General features: G+C 37.5%; 1 protein-coding gene across 1 annotated transcript in view; it reads right to left on the bottom strand.

The window, feature by feature from the left end:
* klhdc4 (kelch domain containing 4) overlaps window positions 1-6,945 on the bottom strand; it is a 12,681-nt gene extending 5,736 nt beyond the window's left edge. The window contains exons 1-9 of the mRNA XM_040134001.1: window positions 6,714-6,945; window positions 6,312-6,403; window positions 5,173-5,251; window positions 4,681-4,779; window positions 4,134-4,270; window positions 3,676-3,768; window positions 2,048-2,210; window positions 1,861-1,939; window positions 1,518-1,726 (exon numbers count right to left, since the gene is read on the bottom strand). Coding sequence (XP_039989935.1) covers window positions 1,518-1,726; window positions 1,861-1,939; window positions 2,048-2,210; window positions 3,676-3,768; window positions 4,134-4,270; window positions 4,681-4,779; window positions 5,173-5,251; window positions 6,312-6,403; window positions 6,714-6,812 — 1,050 coding nt within the window. The 5' untranslated portion in view covers window positions 6,813-6,945. The remainder of the gene's footprint in view (window positions 1-1,517; window positions 1,727-1,860; window positions 1,940-2,047; window positions 2,211-3,675; window positions 3,769-4,133; window positions 4,271-4,680; window positions 4,780-5,172; window positions 5,252-6,311; window positions 6,404-6,713) is intronic.
* Window positions 6,946-20,155: the final 13,210 nt, after the last annotated feature.

Genomic DNA, 20,155 nt, shown 5'->3' with positions numbered 1-20,155 from the left:
GAATGGTAGGATTAAGAATGTGTTTGATCAATTGCATTGATGCAATAACCTGCCACCAGTTCCTGGTGATTTATTTCGTAACTGGTGATCATAGGAAGACAGCACAAGGACGAGGACAAGGGCAATGAACAGTACAAAGACATTAAAATGCATTTGCACAAAGCTTCAGCATTCATATCCTATTTTTCCTTATTTTTTCCATAATTTTGCTGTACATCACCCCACTGGATTGGAAACAAAGCCATCAAGTTTTGTCTTTGATAAGTGAAAAGCATGCTCAATTGGGTTGAGGTAAGGTAACTTACTTGGCCATTGAAGAATATTCAGTTTCCATGCTTTGAGAAGCTCTTGGGTTGCTTTGGCAGTATTTTTTTGGTCATTATCAATCTGTACTGTGAAGCACCGTCCTATCAGTTTTGCAGCATTTGGCTGAATCCGAGCAGATAGTTTAGCCCTATACACTTCAGAATTTATCCTGCTACTTCTATTAGCAGTCACATCATCAATAAACAGCAGTGACCCAGTAACACTGGCAGCCATACATGCCAAAGGCCATAACATTGCCTCCACCATGTATGATGAGGTATGCTTTGGATCATATGCCATTTCTTTCCTTCTCCAAACACTTCTCTTCCCACCATTCTGATACAAGTTCATCTTGGTTTTATATCTCCAAAGAATCTTGTCCCGGAGCTGTTTCTTTTTTTTGTCAAAATTTAATCTGGCCTTTCCATTCTTGAGTATTACCAGCGGTTTGCACTTTGTGGTCAATCGTCTGTATTTACATTCGTGAAGGCGTCTCTTGACTGCAGACTTTGACGATGATATGCCTGCCTCCTCAAGCGTTTTCTTGACCTTGCTAGATGTTGTGAAGGGGTTTTTCTTCACCAGGAAAATAATTATGCAATCATCCACTTTAGTTTTCCTCTATGGTCTTCCAGACCTTTTGGTGTTGCTGAACTTGCCAGTGCATTCCTTCTTTTGAAGAATGTATGAAATTGTTGATTTGGCCACTTCTAAAGTATCTGCCATTTGTCTGACAGGTTTGTGTTGTTTTTTCAGCCTAATGATTGCCTCATTCATTTGCATTGACATCTCTTTGGACCACAAATTGAGAGTTCCCATTAACGGCTAACAAATGCAAATTCAACACTTGGAATCAAGTCCAGACCTTTTATTTGCTTAATTTGTCATGAAATAACAAGGGAACAGGCCATATCTCGGCATGCAACTGATCAGTTGTCAATTGTCCTATTACTTTTGAGCCTCTGAAAATGGAGGGACTATGCAAAAAAATTGCTGTAATTCCTAAACATTAATACAAATAAAACTCAAAGTATACACTTCAATCACATCTTGATGGCTTTGTTTCAAATCCATTGTGGTGGTGTACAGAAGCAGAATTCTGAAAATGTGACACTGTCCAAGTACCTATGTACTTAACTGTATGCTTTCATCCATACAAACTTGCCAAACATTCATTCATATAGCAGGTAAATCATGGCCTTGGAGCTTACCCTGAGCAGGCTGGGGAACCAACGGTTCTTCACTGTGTCATACAGGTACAAGTCATTGTAAAAGTCGCCCTCCAACGTCTCGTCCTCTTCCTCATCACAAACCCCACCAAACAACACTGCCCGCCCTGCGTGGCCCACCGCCAGGGTGAAACCAGAGCGAGGAGGTGGCCTGTTACCTGACGGGTTCACCCTGGACCATGACCATTTCTCTGGAGGACAGAGAAACAGCAAGGACAAGTCACAAAAAATAACAGAAATGATAGTAGCTGGATGATTTCCATTAATATTTATCCGTTATTACTGTCTTAAATAATTTTGCCCCTAGCAAGTAAGTTTTTTGTACCTTGACCATCTTTACCCTCTCGCTTCAGTAGAAACATGTCAGAATGAATGGTCCCCTTTTCTACATCCTTCTTGACTCTCTAGATAAACACAAACACAACTATTAGATAGAACGTATTACAAAAAGCAATATATATTATCAATGTAGGGGAGGCACACATGCAGCTATAGCGTGAGCACACACTCACCACTTTAGAGTATCCCCCATAGATGATGACACCTGTGCCATCAGGTGTAGAGGTCATCTGACAGGCAGAGCGTTGGGAGGGTGAGGAGCCTGATGGAGAAAGGCGTGACCAGGAGAAGGTGTCCAGGGAGAAAGAGTGGACATCATTGAAATAGATAAAATCCCTGCAAAAAAAAAAAAAAAAGGAGGGGGGAGTCAGGAGAGAAAAAGAAGACAAACCAAAAAGATCTACAAGCTACATGAAACAATTTCAAACATGAATGGCATTAAATGGCATATGAGTCTGATAATACAAACTTCAGTATACCAGGACCCTGTATACAGAATATTTCTATTTTATCACCCTGATCTCTGATAGTTTATACCAACTGATGCCAAATGGATGAAAGAGGCCAAAGATCAAACATGGGTGAGTCCAGTTTTCTCTAAAAACAATACTGCTATTTACAGGGCAGTCTACTGTATATCTTATACATTATTAAAACTGTAGTAATTTTTTTTGGCCACATCAGGATAGAACTCCACAAAAAGCTCTATTTCTCACACACACACATTAGACATTTTGTGGCCTCATTATTTTGTACTGCATAACATGATAGCAAACAGTTACTTGCATACATTTGGACTTGTGTTCCTGCACATTAATGAATTTAAGTCAAGTATCCGCTGTACTTTTAGCTTTGTTTTACTCTCCAACATCTCTTAAGACAAAGATGTTTGCTTTTTACTAAATGTGCCACTATGTTCACCAGATAGCTGCTAACTTTGTTTGCCTGCTGTTTGGTGCAGGGTAGGTAGTATACAACGGATTTATGGAAATTTTTTCCTGAAAACAGATGTCTGCTGCTGCTGGAGATGAGGTTGGTGAGAGCAGTGAGAGTGAACCAAAACAGTAAAGTCATGTTCCATAAAATCAAAACAATGAACTTAAAGACACTATCACACTCCATATCACTGAGGGGAAATGCAAAGTCAGGTGATAATTCTGTATGTTTGTCACTACAAGCGTCCTATTATATTACAAATAGAATGTGTGACCCATTGGTAATATAAAAATTTATATGAATGCTGCTTTAAGTTCAAATGAATGTACAGTGTCTCAAGTAGCTGAAGAAATGGTTTCCCTGCTTTAACGATAAGTCTGACTTTATTCTGTATTTTTCTTAACAAATTGTCTGTTACAGTGTCTTTTTTTGATACTAGTACTAGGAGTCCCCTCAGGCAGAATTTTTTTTAGTGCTTATTTAAAGTAATATAGGGGGCTTTATCCATAGATTAAATTACAATCATACTTAAATACATTCTAGTTCTTATGTATATGCTTTCTTTATGTAAAGTGCCCTTGGAATACATGAAAGGCGCTTAAAATCAAATTTATTATTATTGTTATATTTGCACTTATTTTATACATTTTACACTTACACAGCCAGTCCATGTATCCCCCTATGAATGAATCTAATTTATAATAGAAAAAACTCTGTGGGGTTAAATTGTTTTTTTGCTGCATCAAAATTGACAGGATTTAAAAGAGGCTCTCTCCCTTCACTCATTATAGATATCACCGAAATGATGATGTAATCCAACACATTATCTGCTGTCCTTTATTATTACCCAGTAATTTCTGCTTACCTTGTACTCTCATGGAAACCTCCAAAAACAAGAAGCTGTCTCTTGCTGAGGACCATCCGGTGGCCACTACGACCTGATGGACCACCAGGCGCCCTGGAAAAACACAACAATCACTTCTGAGCCCTGCGCTCTGTTAATTTATAGCTATAAACAAAAAGGAAAATGAACAACACCTCGGACCTACGGGAATTGTTTTACCTGATCAGGCTGGAACTTAATGAAGCTATATATTTTGATTAATAATTAATTGCATATTGTATTATATGATAGGTTCAATAAATTAGGGCTTCCCTATACATTTTTTTTCTTAATATATTATCTTTTTTTTAAAAATATATATAATAGTATTTATAACGACCTCAGGTCCCTGTATTCACACATTCAATCTGCTGACCTTTACTTTAATTTATCCAGCCTTTCATTTATTATTACATGTTTTTATGACCCTGTGCACATACTTAATGTTCTCCCAGGTGTGTGTAGCCAGGTGCAGCACCCAAAGGTCCTTGTAGTGGTAGAACTGTTCCCCATTTGGAGAGGAAAACTCTCCCCCAAACACCCAGAGCTGGCCCCCACCCTGGGGAACTACCACTGCCTGAGGGGAGGAAAGAAGGAAGAGGGGGAGGAGTGAGACAAAGGGGAGGAAAAAAACTGCATAAACAGAGTAAGATAAGGAGGTATGATGTCCTCAGATTTAATTGGTTTTCTTGCAACAGGCCATCAGCCATGATGACATTGCTGATATGTTTCAAAGTTTCCCCTGTTTTGTGCTACAGCAGTCTGCCTCTTTGTGGCTGAAATGAAGAATCACATTATTGATTACATTTAAAATTCAAGGACTTCTAACCGAATTGTCACCTGCTACTGTAAATCAATTACCCTCAAATAGTGAAAAATACGGGGTTTGCTGGCAGAGCAAGAAATCACTGTGATGTTTCAATGTGAGCTGAAATATTACCAGCATGTACACAAAAAGAAACTTCAGGATCCACTTCATGGACTTACCTGGTGAGAGCAGCGTGGTGGAGGAGGGTTGGGGATCTCTGATTTAATCCAGCTGTTCTTCTTGATGTTGTAGAAAAATAGATCATTGTACAGGTATGTCTGTAAAAAAGGCAACGACAGGTTTTTACATTGGGAATTTATTCATGGGAATATCTCCTGTGACATACTGGCAAAACCGGGAAAAGAAAACATTTGCATCAAAGCTCGAGTTCAACTTCATACACAGTTTTTACATTGTAGATGATGGTGAAACTGTGCTGGGGTGTTAAATATGAACCAAAACTATGCTTAGCGATCATTTATAGCAAGAACAACAATTGCTTCTGCTTTATAGAAGCTGCTGTTACTAAAGCTAAATGCCTGACCCGATGGACTAAATACCTTGTTCAATCTTTCATCTTCAGATGGCATATTTGGAAAGTCTGCGTCCAAAGAAAAAAAATTCATAATTTACTAATGCAGAGAAGCCTGTATTAGATTATTTTTGACTACCTTCTTTCCATTGAAGAATTCTCCTCCAAACAGGATGAGATCATCTTTCTCAGGATGGGCAGAGAGAGATGCATTTAATCTGAAAAGCATTAAGAGACATCAGAGACTAAGATACGTACATTGTCCTACCTACCATGGCTGACAGCCATGATTCAAGTGTAATGTTATAATCTCCTCTATAACTGTTTTTTAGCCACACTAGCGTCATGGCTCCAGGGATGGCAATGTTGGTGTGTTGGTCGATCAGTCAAGACTGAAATATCTCAACAACTATTAGATTGACTGCCATTAAATTTTATACAGACATTCCCAGATGATTTATCCTGATGCCTTTGGTGATCTCCTGACTTTTCGTCTCGTGTGGCACAAGTAAAAAGTCTAACCAACTATTCGATGGATTACCATTAAATTTATTTATTTATTTATTTATTTACACACATTCGTGTCCACCTAAGGATGATTTGCAGTCTTCTTGGTGACCCCATGAACTTCCATCTAGCACCATCATCAGGTCAATTTTTATTTTAAAACATCTCCATCAACCTTAGCTAGACTTTGCATTTAGTGCTGATAAATATTACACACTCTTAGCATCAGCATTTTATCATCATAACACCATTGCAATCCAGCACCAACTGGACATTCTTTGAAAGCTAAACTGGTTTGGGTTGTGTGGAAAACTCATGATACTCCTTTACAACTATATGGTAGAGTCACTGATTTTCTAAAATTTAGTTTGGTAAATTCTAGGTTTACCAGACTTTTTAAAGAGTTTGAGCTTCTCCCCTCTGGTTAGAGATTCATATTTACAAAGGCCAGGGATCTAACAGGATAACAAATTACTTTACATTAAATGTTCATGATGAGTCAGTTCATGATTTTCCATGTAAAGCTGGAGGGTGACAATGATGATGTTGCTTTAACCATTAATAACTGGTTTGGATGTACTCAAGTTTTTATGTTAGGCTGTCACTGATGTATTCTGTTTCAATGTGAGTTACTGATACGTTTGTTTTGTGTTTTATGTATTTTATCATGTTTTACAGCCAAGTCTGTGTGTATTTCACCTGGCTTAAAGACAAACTTCCCGATAAGAACATAAAGTAAAAGTTGAAATTGAAGAAAGTCCAGTCTTGCACCTTGGTGATGGAGGAGGACATGTTGTCTCCACAACCTGTGTTTTCCTTGCATCATGATTCTGAAACTCAGCAATTAGAGCCTCCAAATCTTCCTGGAGATAGGAGAGGGAAGGAAGAAAGGAAGAACTAAAAGGTAATGTAAGAAGTACAAAAACAGAGGGCTGTAAATGGCTTTCATAAAGTAGTTAATGTTAAGGGGCCCTAGACAGTTGTGTTACCTTGTACTAATTAAGACTCAGAGTTGAATTTTAATTAGCACTTGTACTAAACAATGTAGTGAAGAGAATAGAGAGCTAAAAATAGTAGGCCATTTAAGAGTTAAAACAAGGTACAAACCTAAACGTTAGGCCCTCCTTGTGACAATTGAAAAGTATAAATATTTACATACAGGTTAAACGTTACCTCTTCTCGTTTGGACCTTTTTGAAACCTTTTTCTCCATTTTGGCAGCTGTCTTCTCCGCTCCCTTCACCTTCTTTTCTTTCTTGCCTTTTTTGCCCATTTTAACTGTGATGAAACAATAATTATTTGGAAATTCCTTGGTTTTTATGAGTTATTTGAATTAATTCAGTGCCGCATGGAAACCCAAACAAGCTCCTATGCCGAGTGCCGATAGCTTCCCTTTGCAGGTGAGATTTACTTCCGATAAAAAAAAACTTGGTGTAAAAACAGTGTGGAAATATAACAGTGCCCTCTAGCGCGTTGCCCGACACTCTCCACTTACTTTCCAAGCTCAGGGCAGCGTGGCACCACACCCTAAACACCCAAAATGATAACGCATACCGAGCTCATTTTCTTATAGGTCTGATAGCAGCAACAGCAGCTTGCTGTGCCCTGTAAAATATCTCAAAAACAGCAGTTGCTATCCTGGTTGGACATTATTTATTCTGAGCAGTATGAGCTGAGCTGTGATAGTTTTGCACTAGGTTGCATCACATTGAGAGGTGTTTCTAACAGTCTGTCCCCCTCATTTATGTGAATTGGTAGTCTTTATAGTCTTTTTAATGCATACTGTATATACATATATATGTATGTATGTATCAAGAAACACTAGGGGGCCCCAGGAGTAAAATAAGTTGAAAATAAGTTGAGGGCATTTTGCCCAGTTCGCAATCCCACCCTCAATGAATGGCATTTACAGTATGTGTAAATGTGTATATTTACTGTATATGCATACACTGCAGGCTCAAGCAGCAGAGTGCAGCTTTTATCTGTATCTTATGGAGGGATCTTCTCTTTTATGTGGCTTTATAAGTGTTCTGTGTGTTTGATTTGTGCTATGTGATAATAAAGTTTACAAGGAAACACATAGCCAGTAAATGACTCAACCCGCTTTATAAGTTATACCTTATAAAGCTAAGTTACATGTCATTTATCAACAAAAGGTCAAATTTAAACAAACGAACAAACAAAAAATAACTCATGTACAAAAATGTTGAAGGGAGTGAAGCTAATGGTTCTGGTGATGATGGTGTGGATTCTGATTCTGATTAGTTCTTTCTTTATGTCCCCATGTTCATCAGTAACTTAAGTGTTGAACGTGTTTGAATGCACGTGTCCATTTATCTTCTTTGTTTGGAATGTAACAGAGAGAAACCATCAGGTACTAGTGAGCAGTAAAGTGTCTTGACACCCTAACATGGTATTTCTTTGTCACTAAAATCTCTCTGACAGGCTCTGCACACACACAAAAGCAAGGATCCGTTCTGTGTATTGTGGTTTCAATTGTAACATTTGCCAATTTTTAATTAAAATATAATTTTTTCATGGAAGATGCTATAAGTCAGGGAAGCAACTTTTTCCAAAGGCAAATTGAGGGCAGAGGAGACTTTAAAAATGGATGACAGTTCACATTATGACCAGAAGAGGGCAGCTGTGTGTTTCTCTGTACCAAGTCATTCAAAACCTTTACAGATAACTTGAGCCATAGCACAACAACAGCACAACCACTTCCAGGTGTATTGTGTATTATCCTTTGATAATTAGAGGCTGAGAAATATTGTCGTACATGATGCTGGAAGAGATAAGATGTCCAATTAAAGCATCACCTGGCTACTGAGTGATGATGCATGCTTTGTGGGGGGAGGCTGTTTTTACAGAGAAATATTACCCACTGCAGAATTAAATGGGCCAATCAAATTATTGCACAAGATGGCTGATGCATATTGCTCACGTTACTAGTGAGGATGTCTCATCTATGCCTTCCGCTCCTTTGAATGGATCAGTCTTTTTAGGTTAAATGGAACTGTTATCCCTCATCTCCATCACTTGTAATTATTTCATATCTGTTCACACTGATTAAAAATCAAGGGAACAATGTTTAGAAATGACATATGAATTCATCAAGGCCAGTTTCTGCTGTGGGTATCAGCTTTTTCCAGCCATCTGTCAGCATATTGTGATATTCATTTTCCTTCCCAGCATCTACAAATGCTCAAAAAAACTCATACACACAAGTACACAAACACTTGTATCAGCTGACTACACACACACACACACACACACACACACACACACACACACACACACACACACACACACACACACACACACACACATACACACATATACAGCACATGACTGCGCTGCACACCACTCACTCCTGACTGCTATTCTTTGTTGCTTGCCTGAGGCGCCCCAGGGTGTGCTTTCCTGTATGTGTGTCTGCGTGAGCAGCTGAATGTGAGTAAGGACAGAATGTGAGTGAACTTTTATTTCCATTTACAGGCGTATTCGATGTGATCTCTCCTGTGTGTGCATGTGTCTTTATTTAGTCAATGATGCAGAGAGTGAGAGCAATTTGTTCAGAGGGAAAGGTTAGCAGAGAGCCTAAGGGACCACATCTTCATCTTCTCCACCTCAGGGCATTTCAGGGAAGTCACACATTTCATCACAAGTTCTCCTTTTGTGCTAGTAAAAGTCCTGCCAAACAATTAATTAACAAAGTTTTAGAACACCATTTTTCCAGTTGTTACACACTGTACTGTCTCAGTGTACTCTGAAATTAAAGCATAGAACAAATAAATAAAAGAGTTTAAATTTTTTTTAAAAAGGATCATTGAATATTAAATCCTAAATTTGATCTAAATTTCTGACTTATCCTGCAGCCAAACACATTTGTGGCGTTCTTTCTACAATGAAAATCAAATATTGTTCAGAAAGTTCATCCCAACACTGTTGCAGAGGTTCCCACGAATGTGTTGCACTTGTAGTTTGCTTTGCTTTCACCTTCTGTCCACTTCATCCTAAACCAGCTCCATAGGGTTTAAGTCTGGAGACTGTGTTGGTCTTCCATCATGTGAAGCCACTATCTAGTTTCTTTCTTCTAATGTTTTGGGTCATTATTTTGCTGTTGGATTAACCCCTAACCCACCAGTCTGTCTTCCTTTGTTACCTGCCTTTTTCTCACCATTCTGACAGCAATATACAGTCCTACTTCCTGTTGTACAGTGTTGTCTTAATAATGCATCGGAGGGTGTAGTAACACAGTTTGTTCCAACACTGGCTTTTTACAGACAGAGGCTTTGTAAGTCATCAGCAAAAGTTGGGGTACCTGTAGGAATTGTTTGCATTAACTTTCAAGGCTTCATTTCAATCCATTGCTGCAAGAAAGCTCTAAGTTAACCAATTTCATAACTTAAATCTTACTTTTGTACCATTTAAGGTTATTTACTGGACTTGACCTGCTTAAAATCAAAGAAAAACTGGGAAAATGTAGGTGTTCTAAAACTTTTGACTGGTAGTGTACACCCCTCTTCCTGGGAACCAGGCCCACTAAAATGTTTGTTGGGGTCATGTGGGGAGCCATGAGACAGAGACCAACAAGCAAGTCAAGCCTCTGATAGGTAAAAATGACATGCTCAAAGTGAGTGACTATCTCATATTGTGGTGGGTTTTTGCATCAGATGCAGGTTTTGCTTTTGTAGCAGGGTAATAACCACTTACCATAGCCGGTAAGTTATAATTTGAATGCAAGAGAATAAAATTCTAAGCCCACACTATCAACCCAATTTTATTTGGATGTCTTTCAGTGACTGTCTATGTATAAGGGACATTTAGATAAAGTGATAGCCCCAGTGTAGAGTAGAAAGTTACAGAAGACTGGAGAAGATGAGTGCAATGAGATAAATGGCAGGGAAAAAAGGTTTTCTCTGATATGGCCTAATTTGACATGACTTGATCTGATTCACCTTAATTCAAGATAATTTCACTGGCCTTGACAACAGAGTTACTTTTCATGTTCAGGTCAGTGAGGCAAAAGGGAACATGGATATCTTCTCCGAACAAATGTTGTTTACTCTAATGAAGACATAAGAGCAGATGGCTGCTTTGCACCTGTGCCCCTCAGCATGAATACACACACACACACACACACACACACACACATGCACGCAAGTACAAATGCTCCTATGACTCAGCACCATTGCGTCAATACTGCCCTCAGCACCATACCTTCCCCCTGTTAGCCTGAATGTCTGGTCATGACTGATGCTGGAGGGAGAGAATAATGGACAGAGGTGATGAGACGAGCAGAGATTTTGGCACCTACAAGTCCAAACTCTGGTTCAACATTCTGGGAATATATATCTTCGCTGTCTTGTTGAGATTTAGATAAGAGCACTGATACCTATTACATGTCTGTGTGTTAAGCATGGAACTGGAGCCAAATCAGCTCAGCTGAAAGCATTGGAAACCAACTAGCCTGGCTAGTGAAAAATACATCTACCAACACCTCTAAAATTCACCAATTAACCACTTCCATGTTGTTTGTTTAATCCTTACACAAACAGAAATGTAAGAATCTGTTGTTTTAGGGGGAGCTATGTGCTAAAACTATTTCTGGGTGAACAACAGTCGGCTGCAGTGACTTCCCAGAGTCTTGCCATCATAGTGAGGTAGCCACATAGCCACTGGAGACACCTTACAGAAGTACTAGGCGGATGGATAAACTATTGTTCGGCATACAATGTGTTCTCCCTGGTCATCCTGATTACCACTGGACCACTTTTTTTTTAAACAATTCACGATAAGATTAGACTCCTAAGGTGTGTTCAGGCACAAAGCAAAGCAGATTTTTGCTTTATATCATTCAAACTAATTTGACCACTAGATCATTGTGCAGTCTGTTCATTCACACCACATAGCCAGTGTATGGACTGTACACATGTTAGCTGTAAGTTACTGTAGGTTGCAGTGTTAGGAATGTGCTTGTTGTGTTCACCTGTGCCTCTGACTAAAGTCAGACCTCATCAGTGGCTCAGTTTCTTTCCATTTTCCTCTTGTCTGTACATACATTAAATAGCCCAAGGATAAGTACAAATTTTTCAAGAAAATTTTTGAATTGGCATCTTATTGCATCTTTCCATTGACCTTGTTTGCAATTGTGGCACCTCTAAAAATTTCCAATCATTCAATCTGATTGCACAGTTATGTTTATTTTTATGGACTTTTTCCTGCCCACTTTTTTGCTTCTGGCTAAAAATGTACTCTTTGATTTACTCTATCTCTAAAGACTGAAATCTACCTCTAAACTTCTCGCTGCAATGGTAACACGTACTTTAACCTGAATCCCTGTCTTGATTATGTGGTAGTTCATAAGATTATCATATGAATCATTCTGATACATTTTTTTGCTGAAGCAATAGACATACAAGATATTATATTCAACAATCCTTCATCCTCTTTTCACCCTTCCTCTCTGCTCTTATTGGTTAAATCTTTCCACACCTAGTTGGCCCACACACTAATGGCTCTTTAGTCACTAATTTATGAGGCCATAGCTGACCTACGCCTCCTCATCCCTTTTCAAAATGCTGGAATTTTTAAGGTTCATAATTTCCATGTGTTTTGTAAAAATCCAATCAGCAGCAACGCAATCACCAATAAAATCCAGAGGTGGCGTTTGTGTGTGTGTTTCACATAGTCTTCATCTGCCCTCCTTTAAACCTTACAGACAAAAAAGAAAGATAAACTCAAGCAAACAGTGACTGTTTGATCCCGGTGCACCAACCCGTGTCTATGTATTTGTGTCAGCGGCCATGGACATTTGTCTATGTACATTGCTACATGTGGATATTTCAGTGTGTGTGTCTTTTTATACAGGGAAGTGAAAATCAAAGCTCACACCTGTCAGTGTTCCCTGTATTGTAAGTACAGACTGTTTTTTCCACTGCAGCCACTGCTCTATTTGGTTTCCTCTTACACAGACTTTATCAACAGCAGCATGGTGTGGGAAAAAGAAGAAATACACAGTAAAATAGAATGAAAAGGAGATTGCATTGTGATTTGGTCTATTCTCTGTAGCTGTCAGAAATCACAGTTATGGAAAAGACATCTGTGTTAATTAAAAAGTATAATAAGCTGCAAAAGAAAGTGAACATATTATTCATTGAATATGACAGAAAACAGCCAAGGACATTTCTCATTTTACACAACTTTGTGTCATCTTACTTTCCCGCACAGGCAGAAATAAAAGTTCTTAAAGTGCAGCAGTGACACATCATTATTACATGTATGCAATCTGCAGCAAATATGAGCTTAACTTGTATTGTTGAATAACTAGTCTTTCTTCATAAAAAGTGCAAACTGCTATGACAAACAGGTAAAAGTTGTAGCCTGAATGGTAGTCTGACCTCGACCTGACCTCAGAACAGATTTGCAACGGAGTCTTTTTAATTAGATATATTATAAAATCTGTCCTCAGAGTCTATCCTTCAGGAAATCCACTTTCCACTAACATTCCTTTGTTGTTTCGCATTGTACTCTTATTTATTAACTTAAATTAAAATGCTAGATTCACTGCATACACACATTTAAGATTTGAAGATCTTGATATTAAAGCCTCTTCCTACCAATTTTAAAATACTACAGTGTCTTTGTCAGTGTCATTTTTATGCTGATTTCATATTAAATTGTATAATTAATTATAATAATAATTATTACATGTGGTCATAAATCACCTGCCCACTACATACATTTTTTGATATTTTGATTTGGATGCCTGTTGTTTTTGGGCATATTGCTTTTGGGAATAAAAAAGTTTTCAGATGATACTAGTTTAAATGAGTTGTTTCATTTCATTATTTTTCAAGTAGAACAGTTACTTTCATTAGTTAGAGTTTGTGTTGTCCTTGTGGGTATCCACTCTATCATTATTCCACACAAGCAACTTTGTACAGTGCCAATATTGTGGGTTACACTTTTTAGCAAAATGCTAGTTGAACTATTAACATCACTATCTTGAATCATCATTATCTGAGACAACACATTAGCTTTTTTTAAACCATGTTTTTTACTTAGGCCCATTGACAACTTTGTATGTACAGTAGATTTATAGATTTTATGGTTATCAATAAATCATTTTTAGCAAATTCCAAAACTCAGCAGTGCTACAAACACTTTTCTGTGGTATAGCATAGCAGACATTTCAACTCAGCAGGTAACTTGCGTACATAACACACACTGTAACATGGCAGTACTTAACCCTTTGATTTGCCCTGCAGCAGCCATGATACCACGTATTGACTGGAATCAATTATTTGAGTAAATGTTATGAATAATGTAATGCTGTTATATATATAACAGTTGTTATATATAATTGCATACTCTCTATATATAAAGTAGTCATTTGATGTCATTGATTATTGCAGACATTAATTTGTTACTATACCTACATCGCAACATCACCTTTAATCAACTGCTGAAGTAGTTTCCTATTGGCATTGTATTACACTTCCATTTTCACTTTAAGAGCAGCTTGCTTGTGAGAAATGTTTGTAGAGTCAGATAAATAACTTGTCTCTTAACCTGTTGCATAATTGTTTGATGATATTAGGGTCTGAAATAGAAATTGTTATGAACCAACATAACATTTATTTATTTATTGTATCTTTTCATTTTGTCTCATGATGCTGACAGGACTTCATTGAATAAAATTCTCATTTCTCAAATTCTCTCTCAAAAAAGTCCTGTCAAAAAGGACATATAGACTTGTCACAGGAACAGCAGGTGTAACAATGAGCCAGTGATCCACAGCATGGACACAATGGCTAATTCAAAACTTGGCCACAAACTGTTGGATTGTAGAGGAGTATTAATCAGCTCACCCTGAGAAATAGATCATTCTTTACAGCATACATGGCCCTGCCGGCTGTATTTCTATGTTCATAGTTTTGCAAGCATATGATCCTCACATGCAACTGAAACTATTTTGTCCTTAAAAAGGTCACCAATTGCCTTTCAGACATCGTTTTCTTTTCTTTTACTATTTTTCTTCACTGCACTTTTAATATGTCTTAACTATATGTTTTTATTTAATTAAAAACAGGTTGTTTCACTCTGTATTAATGTTTTTTTCTCTGTTCTCCCCTCTGATCTCTGGGCTCCAAATGTTTTGCTTTTTTTCGTATTTAATGAGATACAGTACGTTTTACTTTTACTGAGCAAGTTTTTTTATTTTTTCAAAATATTCTTGAACGAATACTATGAACTGTATAGAATATTGCTGAAGAATGACCTAATGAATCTTGCATTAATTTCACCAGCACACAAAGGAAGAATGTGTAGGTTTTGGCCTGCTTGTTTTTGTTTAACTGCATAGTGTGTCAGTAGTAATCAATCAAGTTTAAATTTTTCCATGTACACTAAAGAAAAAAAATACTTTTATATTAAAGCACTTGATTTTTATTTTAAAACCTGCAACCACAACAGTCATTAGATTGTCAGGGTTTTATCATGTCCCCCTACAATAATGCAGTAGTGTACGTCTCAATAATTAAACCAGCTCAGACTTGTTCAAACACATGTCAATCATGAGGATTAGTTCAGTGAAAATATAGTATTTCAAATGCATTCCAGCCTACCTGCCTCTTAGCATTTACGGTCTTGAATATACAGTATATGTGGTTAGTTGCCGCACTTTTATTGATAATTTCAATACTGATGTATATAATTGATTATTTGGATCATGCTCACTGAGCCACTTTGGTCATCTAACTGGCACTGTCTCCTTATCTGATCTGTGCAACATCCATTCCCAAGGAATAAAGTTACATCAGTGATCCATCAGGATTCATTTGCTCATGTCCACTTGTTACTTTCACTTCCCCATGAGCAACATTCACACCTTAAAGTTAACTATACAAAAGAGTGAGATGTGAAAGAAATGGAGTATGTAATTATTGGGGCTGTACAGTGATCACAGGTTGGCTCCTAAACTCAGCTGATAGCCCCAGTACGTTTCAAATGGTTAGGTTTCGTCTTTCCTCTCCATTTCTGTGTCATGGCATATTATGGTTCCTTATCTATCCCTATAGGAGACAGTGTCCTGATGGTCCTAACTAGGAAACAACATACTCTAATGGCTTCCACCAGACATCTCAAACCAGCCAGCACAGATAAGTCATACACATATGAACACGTATTTTGTGATTCAAGATGTTTTATCAGCTGAAATAGAGTTTAAGGGGTCAGACACATCAGAAAAGTATGGTATCAGACCTACCTTCAAACCAATTTATTTCTCTTTCATCAGATCATTGTTAGAAAAATTTACATACCTGTTTTCACTGTTCGGAGAGGCAGGGCAGTAAAACAGCAAGGATATGTCTACAGATATGACTAAATCCAAGATTGGATGAGAAATAGGAAAACAGACAAAGTTCAACTAAAGATGGTCCAACTTTGTCCCATATTATGCTTATTAGAATACAGAGTCTGATGCTGCTAGATGTTGATTTCAAAGTTATATTAACTGTTAACACACTGAATACAAAGAAAATTTTACTTTCAATAATGACTTGGAGCTGGATCCAGAAAATTATTATTAGAAGCCAGGTGTCGAAGATAGGTACATCCAGCCCTACACACCACAGACATTCCTCCTTCAACAGTCTTATGATTAGCCTTCACTCATGCATCTCTGGGACTCAGCTGACTCTCTGTCCTGAGACGTGATAGGCAGTGACCCTCAGGGTCAGCTGAGGCCTCCCTGTGAATTGTTGCAGCAACCTGCAGCAGCCTCCAATATAGCGCAATTTCCAAAAACTTTGTGGCTGCTATGCAATTGATGTAGTACATCACTTGTGATGACTGGAACACACGTCAACATTGCTCCTACTCTGCAGAGAATGTATGCAGTGTTTAATGCGATGATACTTTACCTATTTACTAGATGTTTCTGTTGCATCTTTGCTCTTATTATACCAGAAATGTCCATTTTTTTTCTCCAATGATCAAGACTAAGTTTTGTGAGATAAGGGGTTTCTTTTTTCCTGTGGATTGTGGCAGGAAGGATGTCAAAGATGTCACCCTTTTCACTCAGCAGCAATTATCAAGGTAATTTAATATTAGCTTTGGCCTATCCATTGTTCAAGAGGACAAATGCACAATTCCTTTAACTTCCCTGACAAGGTTAAAGTTTATGCAGGTGTGCAACATGATCAGCCCATTTAGAGATTGTTCTGGAGCTTTCAATCATATCATGTGATCTTCATCAGGAGATGGCATATGTCTTTCTAAGCACTTTAAATCTGCATTACCCGACCTGGGAAGAGCAAAAACTAGCTGTAAACACAACACTGACTTATCATCACCCTTTAAGCTCATATTTCTGATATATTAGCAAACAGTTGCTTATTCCTACATTTAGAGCAATATTAGCATTTTAGAGTGATGTTTGAACACCTGATGAATGTAAGTCCAATATTCACTCTCCTTTTAGCTCTGTCTTGTTCCTCACCAACTCCTGAGAAACATATCTGACTTTTTAGCTATCAAACATTTCACTGTGTTCAACAGCTAGTCACTAGCTTTGTTTGTGTGCTGTTTATGCCGGGTAGTTAGTATAAGGTCTGTTTTTACAGGGTTTTTGCTGTTGTTGTTTTTTGTTGTTTTTTTTTGGGGTAGCTGCCTGCTGCTGCTGTAAACAGTGCTGATGAGAGTGAACCACAACACTGAAGTTGTGGGTTGGAGAACCAAATCAGTGAGCTGAAAGACCCCTTAAACACTCCATAGACTTGAAGAGAACTGCAGGGTGCTGTGATAATTCTCTGTGGGTTTGTCACTTATGTGGGTTTGTCACCATTACCTCTTTATCATTATTTGATCCATTTTCCATATAAAATCTCTGACTATAGCAGCTTTAAGGACTTCTTGGACAAAGCTGCCTGATAGAAAGAATTTGTCCAACAATCTTGGGTTTAAGACATGGATTACAAAGAGATACCACTGTTGTTGAAGCTATTAACCTTGTAAATACCCAAATAAATGTACTAAAAACTGTATAGGTCTTGTTAGTCCATGTTAAAGTTGTTTCTATATGCTGTCCATGCATCAGCTTCCTGTCCTCTTACCTTAACTTTACCATGAGAGTGTTATACTGACCACTTCCATCCCAGGCTGCTTTGAATGTTCTGAATACCTGAGAAGATTAGTTTATCAGCCAAGTGTCATGTTAACCTCAAAGACCAACCTTGCAGATTCCTGCTTTAATCTTCCACAGAAGTTTACTGCCAATACAGATTCACATGGTTATTCATATTGCTAACAAAAAGCTATATTAAACCTCGTGAAACTTTACTGCCTGATTATTGTGTTAAAAGCACATTCTAAAAGTGAAGTGGGTGTTTGTGAATGTATGAACATTTATTAGATACTTTTGAGAAAAACACAGTTGTGTTATATTTTAATGTATTCATTTTTATTCTCTTGAATAAAACTGATACAAAATCATACAAATATCTAGAGGAAAAAAAGATCAAATTAGCAGCATCACAGTGGTTGAATTTTGCTCTGCTCTCAAGCTCTTATCACACTTCCAGTCGGGCTCAGTGTAGTCCACTCAAAAAAAAAAAAAGACTTTTAAAGTAAAATTAATAATTCAACTTTCATTTTTCATACCACTCTGCATACAAAACACTTTACGTCACAGCTACATCTGTATAGGCACAAAGAGCAGATTATCAGAGTAATGTATATAAAACGGAAATTAATATTATTTTTGCAGGCATTGATTCATACATTCATAATCTCACTTGGAAAACAATTTAAAACTATAAATAAACAATTAAAACTTAACTTTCATTACCCAAGCTTTTAAAAATAAATCTCAACATATCCACAAAAAGACACTATGTGGTAAACAATAGCGGTAGGGTTATATTTTTTTAGCCATGCTAGCACCATGGCTCTAGAGATAGCAATGTTAGTCTGTCAGTCAGTCCACCCCATTAGTTCAGATTGAAGTATCTCAACAACTACTGGATGGATAGACATGAAATTTTGCACAGTCATGTTCCTTAGAGGATGAATCCCAATGACTTAAGAGAACGCCTGACTTTTCCTCTTGTGCCACCAGCAGGTCAAATTTTTCACTTATGCTATGAAATAGCTCAACATCTGCTAGACAGATTGGCACCAAATTTAGTACAACATTCATGTTCCCCTCAGGACTAATTTTAATCACTTTGATGATCCTCTGACTTTTGATCTAGCGCCACTACCAGGTCAAATTTTCATTGTGTCCAATAATTTGGTTTATGACCAAAAACCTGCAGAACTAATGACATTCCCATCAGCCTGAGTTGTACTTTGTGTTTTTGCGCTAATTAGCAAATGCAAACATGCTAAACTAAGATTGTGAACATGGTAAACGTTAATAATATAATAATACCTGCTAAACATCAACATGATAGCAGCATCAGTGTGAGAATGTTAGCCTGCTGACATTAGCATTTAGCTCTAAGTGCCTAGGCAGTGCCTGTCTGTGGAAAGTAGAGTGTCATAGAGCTGCTGGTATAGCTGTCAACTCATAGTCTTATTATAACAGTGAAAAAAGTTGTTACTTTTAAGTCATGCTATATGCCTGTTATAAAGTATGCCTGAGTACAATTCCCACTCTTCTTTCAGATTTGCCATGATTAATTAATGATTTTTCACTAGAGAGAGCACAATGTTATAATGTTACACCTACAGTGATGGACAGTGATGAAAAAGTTTTTTCAGAAGGCAGTCTACTGTAAGTAAACAGCTGATGGGTGTTTGGCAGAAGTCCATTTTTGAAGGTTGTAGCTGGATGACTAACTAGTGACATTCTTGGTCTAGTTAATGTTTTAGTGCAGTATAATATTTTTCACATTGCTTAAGAGGAAAGTCCATTAAAAACTGAGTTAATAAAACGATAGCATTTCTACTCCCTTTTTCTGACACAGTTTGACATCAGTTTTAAACACTTTATAAGACTGTTCTGATATAAAACTGCAGTTGTTTAGTGTAAACTGAGGTGACTTTGTAGTTCATTTGATAGCATTTTTGGTACACATGGCTTTGTTGTGCAGGGTGTGTCTTGTCTGTCTTTCATCGTGCCTGTCCAATCAAGTAACTCCAGTGGTGATTCAATATATGAGAATAAACGTGGAATTTTCAGAAGTACAAATTATTATCAAGTTCACAGGTGGAATGGATCCAGGGTATCAGTCTTTAATAATTTCCTTTATGAAATCGATTCCATCTATAAAGAATTTAGCGATAAAGAGAATTTTAAACTCTGAGAAACATGAGAGGTTACTATAACTGCAAAAAGCTGCAACTCAATATTAAGTTGTCTACAATTTTTTGTGCATTCAGTGTTGTTTTGAATTTATATTAATCAGATTTATCATAGATTGTCGTAAACACAAAGGCTGTGAAATCAAGGCTCAGTTGGAAACAATTCATTCTCATCTTCCTCAAACCTGCATTAATTATTCTGGCCACTTGGGGACAGTGCAACAAGCTGTAAACGAAATGTTAATGTTTTTGTGTGTGTGTGTGTGTGTGTGTGTGTGTGTGTGTGTGTGTGTGTGTGTG

This window comes from Xiphias gladius, chromosome 8 (genome assembly GCF_016859285.1).
Source record: "Xiphias gladius isolate SHS-SW01 ecotype Sanya breed wild chromosome 8, ASM1685928v1, whole genome shotgun sequence".
Classification (NCBI taxonomy): Eukaryota; Metazoa; Chordata; class Actinopteri; order Istiophoriformes; family Xiphiidae; genus Xiphias; species Xiphias gladius.
Note: the sequence above shows the minus strand (reverse complement) of the source record. Positions and strands in the feature narration are given on the sequence as shown.